At 43.5% G+C, this 12,819-nt stretch overlaps 1 protein-coding gene across 1 annotated transcript in view; it reads right to left on the bottom strand.

Annotated features, from left to right (window-relative positions):
* The window catches only part of LOC137369080 (arrestin domain-containing protein 3-like), a 67,206-nt gene that overhangs the window by 15,888 nt on the left and 38,499 nt on the right, over positions 1 to 12,819 (bottom strand). Inside the window, exons 4-5 of the mRNA XM_068029675.1 lie at positions 5,650 to 5,752; positions 4,870 to 5,126 (exon numbers count right to left, since the gene is read on the bottom strand). Coding sequence (XP_067885776.1) covers positions 4,870 to 5,126; positions 5,650 to 5,752 — 360 coding nt within the window. The remainder of the gene's footprint in view (positions 1 to 4,869; positions 5,127 to 5,649; positions 5,753 to 12,819) is intronic.

Raw genomic sequence — 12,819 nt, forward strand, 5'->3', positions numbered from 1 at the left:
AATGTATTGGAAAGCAACAACTTTTCCTGTGTAAGAGAATGCTGATTGGTTGGTAAGTGGACTCTGATTGGTAGAGGCGTTGCCATGGAGAATGTATAAAGTGGTGCATTCTCCATAGCAACGCCTCTACCAATCACAGTCCACTTGCCAACCAATCAGCATTCTCTTCTCATACAGAATAAATGTGTTACTTTCCCATACATTAGTATTCTTGCAATTTGTCCTGATGAGTGCACAATGAAAAGCTTCAACAAAATGCATCTGTTTTCAGCAATACTCAAGTTATGTACTATTTTTTAGTTAAGCACAGATGGTGGGTCCACCTAATGGAATTTTTCTTTCTCGTTGGATTTTTCTCTGTGTATTCTGAAATATTCCTTAAATATCTGCTATTCTATCTCTATCGACCTGTCCCTTCACCTAATTTGCCAGTTCACTTTAGCTAGCTCTGCTTTCATAGAATCATAGGAAATAGGAGCAACAGTAGGCCATTTGGCCTGTCGAGCCTGCTCTGCCATTCAAACGGAATATGGCTGATCATCTACCTCAATGCCATTTTTCCCCACAGCCCTTGATGTCGTTAGTGTTCACAAATTTTTTTATTTCTGTCTTGAACATGCTCAATATTAGGAACATAGGAGCAGAAGGCCATTCAGCCCAACGTTCCTGCCCCACCATTCAATACGATCATGGCTGATCATTCACTTCAATGCTTTTTTCCCCACACTATCCTCATATTCCTTTGTCATTTGTATTTAGAAATTGGGAAATCTCTGCTTTAAACAAACTCAATAACTGAGCTTCCACAGCCCTGTGGGGTTGAGAATTCCAAAGTTTTACAATCCTCTGAGTAAAGAAATGTCTCCTCATCTCTGTCCTAAATGCCTTGCCCCTTATTTTGAAATTGTGTCCCGTTTCTAGACTCCCCAACTAGGGGAAACATCTTAGCTGCATCTACCCTGTCTATCCCTTTAAGTATTTTGTAGGTTTCAATGAGATCACCTCTCATTCTTCGAAACTTTACAGAATACAGGCCCAGTTTCCCCAATCCCTCTTCATAGGACAGTCCCGCCATCCTGCGTACAAGTCTGGTGAACCTTCATTTCAATCCCTCGATGGCAATAATATCCTTCCTAAGGTAAGGGGACCAAAACTGCACACAATACTCCAGGTGCTGTCTAACCAAGGTTCTATACAATTGAAGCAAGACTTTACTACTCCTGTACTCAAATCCTCTTGTGATAAAGGCGAACATACCATTAGCTTCTTAGTTGCTTGCTGCACCAACATGTTCGCTTTCAGTTACTTATTGACAAGGACACCAGGTTCCTTTGTACATCTACACTTTCTAATCTTTTACCATTTAAGAAATACTCTGCACATCTATTCCTCCTACCAAAGTGGATAACCTCACATTTTTCCACATTATATTCCATCTGCCATGTTCTTGCACACTCACTAAGTCTTTCCAAATCCCCTTGAAGCCGCTTTGCATCTTCCTCATAATACACATTCCCACCTAATGTCATCCGTAAACTTGGAAATACTACATTTGGTCCCCACATCCAAATCATTGATATATATTGTGAACAGCTGGGGCCCAAAAACTGATCCCTGCGGTAGCCCACTAGTCACAGCCTGCCAATGCAAGAATGACCCATTTATTCCTGCTCTCTGCCGATTAACCATTCCTTAATCCATGCCAGTATATTACCTCCTATCCCATGTGCTTTCATTTTGCTAACCAACCTGCTGTGGGGACTTTATCAAAAGCCTTCTGAAAATCCAAGTATACCACGTCCACTAACTCCCCTTTATCAATTCTGTTCGTAACATCCTCAAAAACTCCAACAGGTTTGTCAAACATGATTTCCCATACATAAATCCATGTTGACTGTGCCCAATCAGATTATCCAAGTGTCCATTTATCACATCCTTTAGAATAGATTCTAGCACTTTCCCAATGACTGATGTAAGGATAACAGGTCTGTAATTCCCTGTTTTCTCTCTCCCTCCCTTCTTAAATAATGGGGTGACATTTGCGACCTTCCAACCTGCAAGAACTGCTCCAGAATCTATAGAATTTTGGAAGATGATCACCACCATCTCTTTCAACACTCTGGGATGCAAAATATCAGGTCCTGGAGAGTGATCAACCTTCAGCCCCATTAATTCTTCCAATATAACCTTCTGACTAATACTAATTTCCTTCAATTCCTCATTCCCCCTAATCCCTTGGATCTCTAATTCTGGGAAATGTCTTATATCTTCCTCAGTGAAGACAGACACAAAGTAATCAGTTAGCTTCTCTGCCATTTCTCTATTCCCCTTATAAATTTTTCTGACTCTGCCTGTAATGGACCCACATTTGTCTTCGCCTAACATTTCCTTTTTACGTACCTGTAGAAGCTTTTACAGTCTTTTCTTTAATTTTTTTGCTAGCTTACATTCATATTCTGTTCTCCCTTTCTTAATCAGTTTCTTCATCCTCCTTTTCTGTATTCTAAAGTCCTCCCAATCCTCAGGTTTACTATTTCTAGCAACTTTTTAGGCCTTTTCTTTTAACCTTATACAATTCTTAACTTAGTTATTCTCAGTTGACTGCCTTTACTTTTGGGGTTTTTGTGCCTTGAAGGAAGGTATAGTTGCTGTAAGCGATCTAATATTTCTTTAAAGACTATCCATTGCCTATGTACTGTCATACCTTTTAATGTATTTTCCCAGTCCACCTCAGCCAATTTGCCCCTCATTCCTTCATAATTTCCTTGGTTCAAAATTGAACACCCTGGCTTCATATTGAACTACCTCACTTTCAAACGTAATGTAAAATTCTATCACATTATGGTCACTCATCCCTAAAGGTTCTTTTACAAGAAGATTATTAATTAACCCTTTCTCATTACATAAAACTAGATCTAAAATAGCCTGTTCTCTAGTCGGCTCCTCAGCATACTGCTCTAGAGAACCATCCCTAACACACTCCAGAAACTCGTCCTCCACAGCATTAGTGCTCATTAGGTTTACCCAGTCTATATGCATATTGAAGTCACCCATGATTACTGTATTACCCATGCCATATGCTTCTCTAATCTCCTGATTAATACCATGCCCCACACTACCACTACTGTTTGATGGCCTTTAAAAAATACTCTTACCAACGTTTGCTGCCCCTTGCTGTTTCTTAGCTCCACCCAAACAGATTCCGCTTTTTGTTCTTCCGATCAGAGATCCTCCCTTACTAATGTACTGATTCCATCCCTTATCAGCGCAACACCACCTCCTTTCCTTTTTGTCTGTCCTTCCTAAATGTCGAATATCCTTGAATATTCAATTCCTAGTCTTGGTCACCCTGTCGCCACATTCCCGTTATGGCAATTAGATCATACCCATTTACTTCTATTTGGGCATTTAAATCATCCAACTTGTTGTCAATGCTGCATGCAGTTAGAGTGACCTTACCCTGGTCTTCTTGACATTATTCTGCATTCTAAGCCTAGTTGATTCTCGCCTTTGTTTCGCCTGCCTTCTAATGTCATGTTATCCATGCATGTTGCGGATTTCCAGAAGTGTGCTGTATGTCATTTGAATACAATCCCCAATCTCGAGTGGAGACTCCAGTCTCACCATCCACTACTGAGCAGCCACCCTGGGTCCCCATTAACTCCAGTGTTTTCTCTTCAATTGTCAAGAGAGGCCATATCTCTGGAATTCCTCCACTAGTCCACGAGTTCTCACTGCTGTTATGGGCCCTGCTGTTGTGTTAGTGGAAATAGGGAGATAGTAATATTTCACTGAGAGATCAACAAGATAGTTCTCCTAGTGGAAGCCCCTTGTCCCCTGCTGGGGTTTTCTATATAGCTCATCCTCACGTCAGCTCTCAAGGGAGTTAATGGGGGGAATTGTGAAAGATAGTGGCCTGTGGCTGAGATGCAGGCATGCATCTGTCAGGATGAAGCAATACCTAATCCCCTCTACCAGCGCTTTTGTTGTGCCTCGCTCCCCATGTCGTGCTTCCTCCCACGTAGCCACATGCAAACCCTAAAAAGGGGAGAGGTATGAAGCACTCAACTTGGCAGAAAGGAGGTTACTGATCCTCATACCCATGTTTAGTGTTTGGGTGGGGGGGGGGCGGTGGGCAGGGGGGTGACCCCATGGCTGCTGACCTCAGCGATCTCCATCCAGGCTTGCTTGGTCAGACGGGAGGACCTCTTTTTGTCATCGTCGGGGAATAGGACCTCCCATCTTTTCCTTGCAGCCAAGAGGAGAATCTCCAGGAAGGCATTGCTAAACCGTGGAGCCATCTTGCCTCTGCCATCCCCCGGTGGCCTTCACTGGGGTGGCGGCTCCAGGAGTTACTCCAACAATGGTTTCAGCAGAGACCATGAAACAGAAAATGACTCAAAGGCAGTAATGCGTGCAGGACTGGCAGAGCTTTAACTATGGCGCCAGCACCCACTCTGGAGTCATCTGATCCTGTATGTAGTGCCCCCATCATGAGAATGGCCAGGCCCCACACCTCCATTATTATAATGGGCTGCCCTCCTCGATTGTGGTGGCTGACTGCACACGTGACAAACGGCGATGGGCATCCACTTCCAGGTTCCCCACCAGGACCCACAATGGGTTCATTAAATTCTGCCCACTGGCTCCAGCTTCCTTTGGGAACTAAACCAAAGTATTGAGCTAGGTTACAGCCGAGGGTGGAAATGGAAGGTGAAAGCAAAGAAACTACAAGGTGAGAAAAACTAAGGCAAGACAAACAATAGGGTAAAGCTTACATTTAAAGGCTTGGCCTTAGCACGTGTTTTGTGGCGTTGTACTTAATTTCCATTATTAGCGCTCCAAATTGTAATTCAAAAAGCCACCTACCCTCAGCAAGTATTCCACCTGGATAATACTGCAGTTCATCAGTGTGGGAGGCATTTGTGGAATTTCCAGTTGCATTCCATTCCAAGTTTCTGTTTTGCCAGCTAACACTGGCTCTCCCTTCAATTTGGTGACAAGATCCCTATCCTTTTTTTTTTCCCCTTCGGCGTGGAAAATATGTGTTTTAAAAATGGCTGCCTTTGGCACCACTATGCGGGAAGAATGATTTTCAATTTCAGCAAATATTTCAATGGATTCACCTGGAGAAGGATTAAACACACAATGTATATTATTTTGTATATTCCATCTGGACTTCACAGCTGTGTAGTTGAAAAAGAAATAAAGTTATTAAGTAAAATTTGGGGGCATTAAAGAGGACTATCACAATGGGGGCACAAAAACACTGCCTCTTCTGCTTTGGCTGCTTGCAATGACTGCTCAGAGGTCACAGGGTCTGTGCATCATATCCTGTCTGGGTGATGGACAGCTGTTTAAGGTAAGCCCCTTAAAGCAACACTAGCATTTAAAGCAATACCACAATGAGCCTCAGGCAAGTGCCAAGTTTCAATTATCTTAGAGATGAAAATTAAAAGTGAGGAAACTCAATCACAGGTATATATATGGTAACTATAGATAGTTTGGATACTAAAGGAAAGCATAACGGAAAGTGTGGGCTGCAGAAACTAATTAGCAGAGATTAAACAGGCAGTGCACTTTCAATATTATGCTACTAAAGGTACTCGCAGTATGACAAGAACAGTTTTCAGCACTCCGGATTATTACCTGATACATAGCCCTTCCGTAAAATTTTGGCATTCAGGGATATTGGGCCTGAGGCACAGCAGCAGCAACAAACAGTTGTCTCATCTGTAGCTGTCTGTGGTGACTGTAAAATCAACAGAAAGCAGGGTAAATAATACTGCTATCAGGCTCAACACTCTTTCAATATGACACAGTGGCCAAAGATTTCCTCTATGTGCAAGGTGAAGCAGAATCATTAACCTGTTTCTTATTAACAGTGTTAGGACCAGGTGAGAAGGGATCCAGGGAGCTCCCTCTTAGCCTTTGCCTGGTTCAACTGTAACAGGGTTTAATTTTAGAAACACTATTTTTAGCTGCCCCTAGTGATTCCTTGTTCACTGATTTATTTGCCTTACAATTGGAGCAAACAGGTTTCCTTAGATTTAAACAAGAAAGGTAAAAGTTTATTACTCAAACTCTAATCCGGTCAACAACTACGAATATGCGATGTGACCACGCTAACATGCGTACAAAGAACAAAGAACTGTACAGCACAGGGACAGGCCATTCGGCCCTCCAAGCCTGCGCCGATCTTGATGCCTGTCTAAACTAAAACCTTCTGCACTTCCGGGGACCGTATCCCTCTATTCCCATCGTATTCATGTCTGTGTCAAGACGTCTCTTAAAGGTCACTATCATACCTGCATCCACCACCTCCCCCGGCAGCAAGTTCCAGGCACTCACCACCCTTTGTGTAAAGAACTTGCCTCGCACATCCCCTCTAAACTTTGCCCCTCACACCTTAAACCTATGTCCCCTAGTAACTGACTCTTCCACCCTGGGAAAAAGCTTCTGACTATCCACTCTGTCCATGCCACTCAAAACTTTGTAAACCTCTATCACGTCACCCCTCCACCTCCGTCGTTCCAGTGACAACAATCAGAGTTTATCCAACCTCTCCTCATAGCTAATACCCTCCAGACCAGGCAACATCCTGGTAAACCTCCTCTGTACCCTCTCCAAAGCCTCCACCTCCTTCTGGTAGTGTGGCGACCAGAACTGCACGCAATATTCTAAGTGTAGCCTAACTAAGGTTCTGTACTGATGCAGCATGACTTGCCAATTTTTATACTCGATGCCCCGAACGATGAAGGCAAGCATGCCGTATGCCTTCTTGACTACCTTATCCACCTGCATGGCCACTTTCAGTGACCTGTGGACCTGTACACCCAGATCTCTTGGCCTGTCAATACTCCTAAGGGTTCTGCCATTTACTGTATACTTCCCACCTGTATTAGATCTTCCAAAATGCATTACCTCACATTTGTACGGATTAAACTCCATCCGTCATTTCTCCGCCCAAGTCTCCAACCGATCTATATCCTGCTGTATCCTCTGACAATCCTCATCACTATCCGCAACTCCACCAATCTTTGTGTCGTCCGCAAACTTACTAATCAGACCAGCTACATTTTCCTCCAAATCATTTATATATAATACAAACAGCAAAGGTCCCAGCACTGATCCCTGCGGAACACCACTAGTCACAGCCCTCCATTCAGAAAAGCACCCTTCCACTGCTACCCTCTGTCTTCTAATGACAGAGCCAGTTCTGCATCCATCTTGCCAGCTCACCTCTGATCCCGTGTGACTTCACCTTTTGTACCAGTCTGCCATGAGGGACCTTGTCAAAGGCTTTACTGAAGTCCATATAGACAAAATCCACTGCCCTTCCTTCATCAATCATCTTCGTCACTTCCTCAAAAAACTCAATCAAGTTAGTGAGACACGACCTCTCCTTCACAAAACCATGCTGCCTCTCGCTAATAAGTTCATTTGTTTCCAAATGGGAGTAAATCCTGTCCCGAAGAATCCTCTCTAATAATTTCCCTACCACTGATGTAATTTCCTGGATTATCCTTGCTACCCTTCTTAAACAAAGGAACAACATTGGCTATTCTCCAGTCCTCTGGGACCTTACCTGTAGCCAATGAGGATGCAAAAATTTCTGTCAAGGCCCTAACAATTTCTTCCCTTGCCTCCCTCAGTATTCTGGGGTAGATCCCATCAGGCCCTGGGGACTTATCTACCTTAATGCGTTGCAAGACGCCGAACACCACCTCCTTTTTGATAATGACATGACTGAGACTATCTACACTCCCTTCCCGAGACTCATCATCCACCAAGTCCTTCTCTTTGGTGAATACTGATGCAAAGTACTCATTTAGTACCTCGCCCATTTCCTCTGGCTCCACACATAGATTCCCTCCTCTGTCCTCGAGTGGGCCAACCCTTTCCCTGGTTACCTTCTTGCTCTTTATATACGTATAAAAAGCCTTGGGATTCTCCTTAATCCTGTTTGCTAATGACTTTTCAATACCCCTTTTAGCCCTCCTGACTCCTTGCTTAAGTTCCTTCCTACTTTATTTTATATTCCTCAAGGGCTTCATCTGTTCCCAGCCTTCTAGCCCTTACGAATGCTTCCTTTTCCTTTTTGACCCAATGGCACTTTAGAAGCCTGATTTAAATATGTTAATGAAGTGTCCGGTCTTGCCACAATGGGACATTTGGACACCATCAAACTCATCACCATAAAACAAAATGCCAACGGCCATGGTGGGTTGGGGTTTCATTCCCTATTTTTTCAGTTTTACCTCCACCTCCGCCCCTCTCCTGCCCATCATGGGGGTATTAGTATCAAGGCTATTAATTCTGCAGAAGAGTGGGCAATGCTGGTTCCATATCTGGAGCACAAATCACCAATTATATTCCTCTATCCACCATCTTAATGAACAAATTAAAAGTGCTAACACTCAAAAATCACCGATGTGAAAGGCTTTCATTTATTCTCATTAAAATTCTGTAAAAGCTAGAAATGAAAATGACATTTAAAAAATCCCCCAGCTATCATGAATATTTATATTGATGTTTATGGATATCATTGAATTAAAGTGTAATAAACAGAAACAAAATCATATCTTGGTGGGGGAGGTGAGAGGGACATGAGCAATTGTATTTAAAATCTGATTAAGTATTTAAGCTAGAGATTCCTGCAATGGTTAGGGAAATCAGTCATATTTCAAATCATAGGACCACTTTGAAGCAGAAATTCTGATTTCTCCGGTTTGCAACTGACTTGAGGTGGAAGACATAGCCCCTGTGCCAGATTGTGGAGCAGGAAGGTCCCCAGGTACAACAAGAGAAACAGCAGGAGGAACAGAAATAGCCTGAAAAACCTGCAGAAGAGAAGAGAACTTATTGCTGGCCTCAACACGTTTGTGTGGCTTGGAGCTAGCTCAGTGCCAGGAGTGTGCGCGATGGGTGCCTTACGACTAGCACTCAGCCCACATCCTTCACAATACTGTCCAGTAGCTCCTCAGACAGTTCTCAGCTGCCCCACATTCCATTTCACATGGTTTACTGAGCTTGCAGGCCTGGTGTCCAGCATTAATCCATTCCAAAAAAATGTCTTGCACTGCTTTGGGATTACAGATCAGGGATGTCCAGTAGGAGGGAAGAGGGAAGACATGTTAGATACTGAAGGGAGTGAGGGAAAAGGAAAAGTTATCAGCAAGAGATTAAATAGATATTAGGAAGCGACATGGGAATGATGGAATCATAGAAACATATTCGTCAGAGATACAAAAGTCAAGTCCAACAGTGGGCGGAGGGAGCTATTCAGAAAGTGGTTATGTTTGGGGAGAAAAGGAAGTTGCTAAGGAGAATACTGGATAAACGGAGGGAATGCTAGTGGGCTGAGGGTCATGAAATGCAGCTTAGACAGATGTTTGGGATGTCAATAAGGGAAAAAGCAGATGTTCAGGAAGGGCAGAACGTGATATTAAAAACATGAAGGCGATCGACATGTTTAAGGATATTCTGGCCATTTTTCAGGGTCAGGATTTTAAAAAAAATACTAAATTTTATATAAGCAAAGCATGCTCTCATGTGCTTTTGAAAAAACCCCAGAAAAAAGGTGGCTCATGTCCGATATGGAAGTTGTTTTCTTCAAGAGACAAAACAGAAACTTGTATTTATATGAACCTTTAATATAGTAAAAGGTCCCAAGATGCTTCATAAGAGTTTTATCAAATCAAAATTGGACACTGAGCCACAAAAGGAGATATTGGAGATGATGACCAATAGCTTGGTCAAAGAAGTAGTTCATTAAAAGGAAAGAGAGATGGAAAGGTTTAGGGAGGGAGTTCCAGCCGTTTTAGGGCCTTGGGAGCTGAAAGCACAGCCGGCAATGGTGGAGCAATTTTTAAAAAATTCTTTCATAGGACGTGGGTGTCACTGGCAAGGCCAGCATTTGTTGCCCAACTCTAAATGCCCTAGACAACTGAGTGGCTTCTGAGACTATTTCAGAGGGCACTTAAGAGTCAACTACATTGCTGTGGGCATGGAGTGACATGTAGGCCAGACTGGGTAAGGACAGCAGACTTCCTTCCCTAAATAGGGCATCAGTGAACCAGGTAGGTTTTTACAACAATTGATGATAGTAATGGTGCCATTACTGAGACTAGCTTTCAATTCCAGATTTTGAAAAAATTGATGAATTGAATTTAAATTCCACGATCTGCCAAGGTGGAATTTTAACCCATAATTTTAACCCATGTCCTCGGGGCCTCTGGATTACTAGCTCAGTAACATTACCACTATGTCACCATCTCCCCAAAATTGGTGGTTCAAGAGGCCAGAATTCAAGGAGTGCAGATATCTGAGAAATGTGGGGCTGGAGCAGATTACAGCGATAGGGAGGGGTAAAGCCATGGAGGATTTGAAAACAAGGATGTGAATTTTAAAATTGAGGTGTTGCTCAACACCGGAGGAGTTAAATGTTGGTCAGCGAGCACAGAAGAGATGGGTGAACAGAACTTGGTATGAGTTAGGACAAAGGACAGCAGAGTTTTGGATGACCTCAAGTTTATGGAGGGCGCAAGTTGGAAGGCTGGTCAGCACTGTGTTAGAATACTCGAGTCCAGAAGTAACAAAAGTATGGATGAGGGTTTTAACAGCAGATGAGCTGAGGCAGGAGTGAAGTCGGGTGATGTTACAGACAGAACTAGACAGTCATAGTGATGGTGTGGATATTTGTTTGGAAACTCATCTCGGTCAATTATATCACCAAGGTTGCCAACAGTCTGGTTCAACCTCAGGCAGTTGCCAGGGAGAGGCATGGAGTCAATGGCTGGAGAACGGAGTTTGTGGTGGGAACCAAAGACAATGCCTTTGATCTTCCCAATATTCCCAATATCCCAGTCCTGGATATCAGACGAGTGTGACAATTTAGAGACAATGGAGGTGGTGATATGGTAGATCTGGGTGTCATTAGCATACATATAGAAATGGATGATGTTGCCAAGGGGCAGCAAGTAGATGAGAAAATAGGAGGGGACCAAGGATAGGTCATTGGGGCAAACCAGAGGAAACGATACCAGAGGGGAGAAGAGAAGACACTGCAGGTGTATGCTGGCTATGATTAGATAAATAAGAATGGAACCAGGCGACTGCAGTCCACCCAGCTGGTCAACAGTGGAGAGACGGTAGATGAGGACGGTATGGTCAAGTGTGACAAAGGCTGCAGACACATCAAGACAAACAAGGAGGGATAGTAAGTTCGTCACAGTCACATAGGATGTCATTTGTGACTTTGGTAAGAGCTGTTTCGGTACTGTGGGAGGGGTGGAAACCTGATTGGAGGGATTCAAACATGGAGTTCTGGGAAAGATGGGTACAGATTTGGGAGGCCGCAGCATATTCAAGGACTTTGGAGAGGAAAGGGAGGTTGGAGATGGGGCGGTAATTAGCAAGGAGAGGGTTGATGATGGCAGATTTGAAAGAGAGGAGGACATTGCCTGAAGAGAACCATTAACAACATCAGCTAACCTGGGAACAGGTAAAACGGATGAGTTAAGGGCAAGGATTGGCACGTGGAATTGTGATATAGTAGCCATCACGGAGACATGGTTGAGGGAGGGGCAGAATTGGCAACGAAATATCCTGGGATATAGAATCTTCAGGCGAGACAGAAGAGGGGGTAAAAGAGAAGGGGGCATTGCAATATTACTTTAGGAGTCAGTTACTGCAGTAAGGAGAGATGATATCTTGGAGGGGGCATCAATTGAAGCTTTATGGGTAGAGTTTAGGAATAAAAAAGGGACAGCCACATTGCTAGGTGTTTATTATAGACCCCCAGATAGTCAGCGGGAAATTGAGGAGCAAATATGTGCGCAATTTGCAGAGGTGTATAAAAATAATAGGGTAATTATATTAGGTGATTTCAATTTTCCCAACATTAATTGGGATGGTCATCGTGTTAAGGGCTTAGATGGAGTGGAGTTCTTAAAATGTATACAGGAGAACTTTTTAGTTCAATATGTAGAGGATCCAACAAGGGAGAATGCAGTGCTGGACCTAATTCTGGGGAATGAAGCCGGACAGGTGGTTGTTGTGTTGGTGGGGGTGCATTCTGGTGATAGCGACCACAACGTGGTACAATTTAAGCTTGTTATGGAGAAAGAAATAGACAAGTTGCAAAAAATGGTTTCGGATTGGGGGAGAGCGAATTTTAGTAAAATAAGGCAGGATTTGGCCAAGGTAGACTGGAAAGAGTTACTTGTAGGGAAATCTACAGAAGAGCAGTGGGGGGGGGGCATTCAAAAAGGAAATGGGGAGGGTACTGGCCCACCATGTTCCCTCCAGGGTAATAGGTAGGAGCAACAAGCTCAGAGAACCATGGATGACCAGAAACATTCAGGGTATGATGAGAAGGAAAAGAGAGGCTTTTAGCAAATACAAGGAGAGCAAATCAATGGAAGCATTAGTGGAGTACAGAAAGTGTAGGATGGAGCTGAAGAAAGCAATTAGGAGAGCAAAGAGGGGATAGGAGAAAGCTCTGGCTGGTAAAAGTAGGGAAAATCCCAAGATATTCTATAAGTATATCAATGGGAAGAGGATAACCATGGAAAGAGTAGGACCCATTTGGGACCAAGGGGGAAATTTGTGGGTGGAGCCAGAGGACATTGGTAGGGTGTTGAACGAATACTTCACATCTGTCTTCACCCAAGAGAATGAGGATGTAGATATGGAACTGAGAGAGAGAGAGCGAGAGACTGTGAGGTTCTTGAGCAAATTGTCATAGGGAGTGACAAGGGATTGGAGGTTTTGGAAGGCTTAAAAGTGGACAAATCTCCAGGTCCGGACGATTTG

This window comes from Heterodontus francisci, chromosome 4 (genome assembly GCF_036365525.1).
Source record: "Heterodontus francisci isolate sHetFra1 chromosome 4, sHetFra1.hap1, whole genome shotgun sequence".
Classification (NCBI taxonomy): Eukaryota; Metazoa; Chordata; class Chondrichthyes; order Heterodontiformes; family Heterodontidae; genus Heterodontus; species Heterodontus francisci.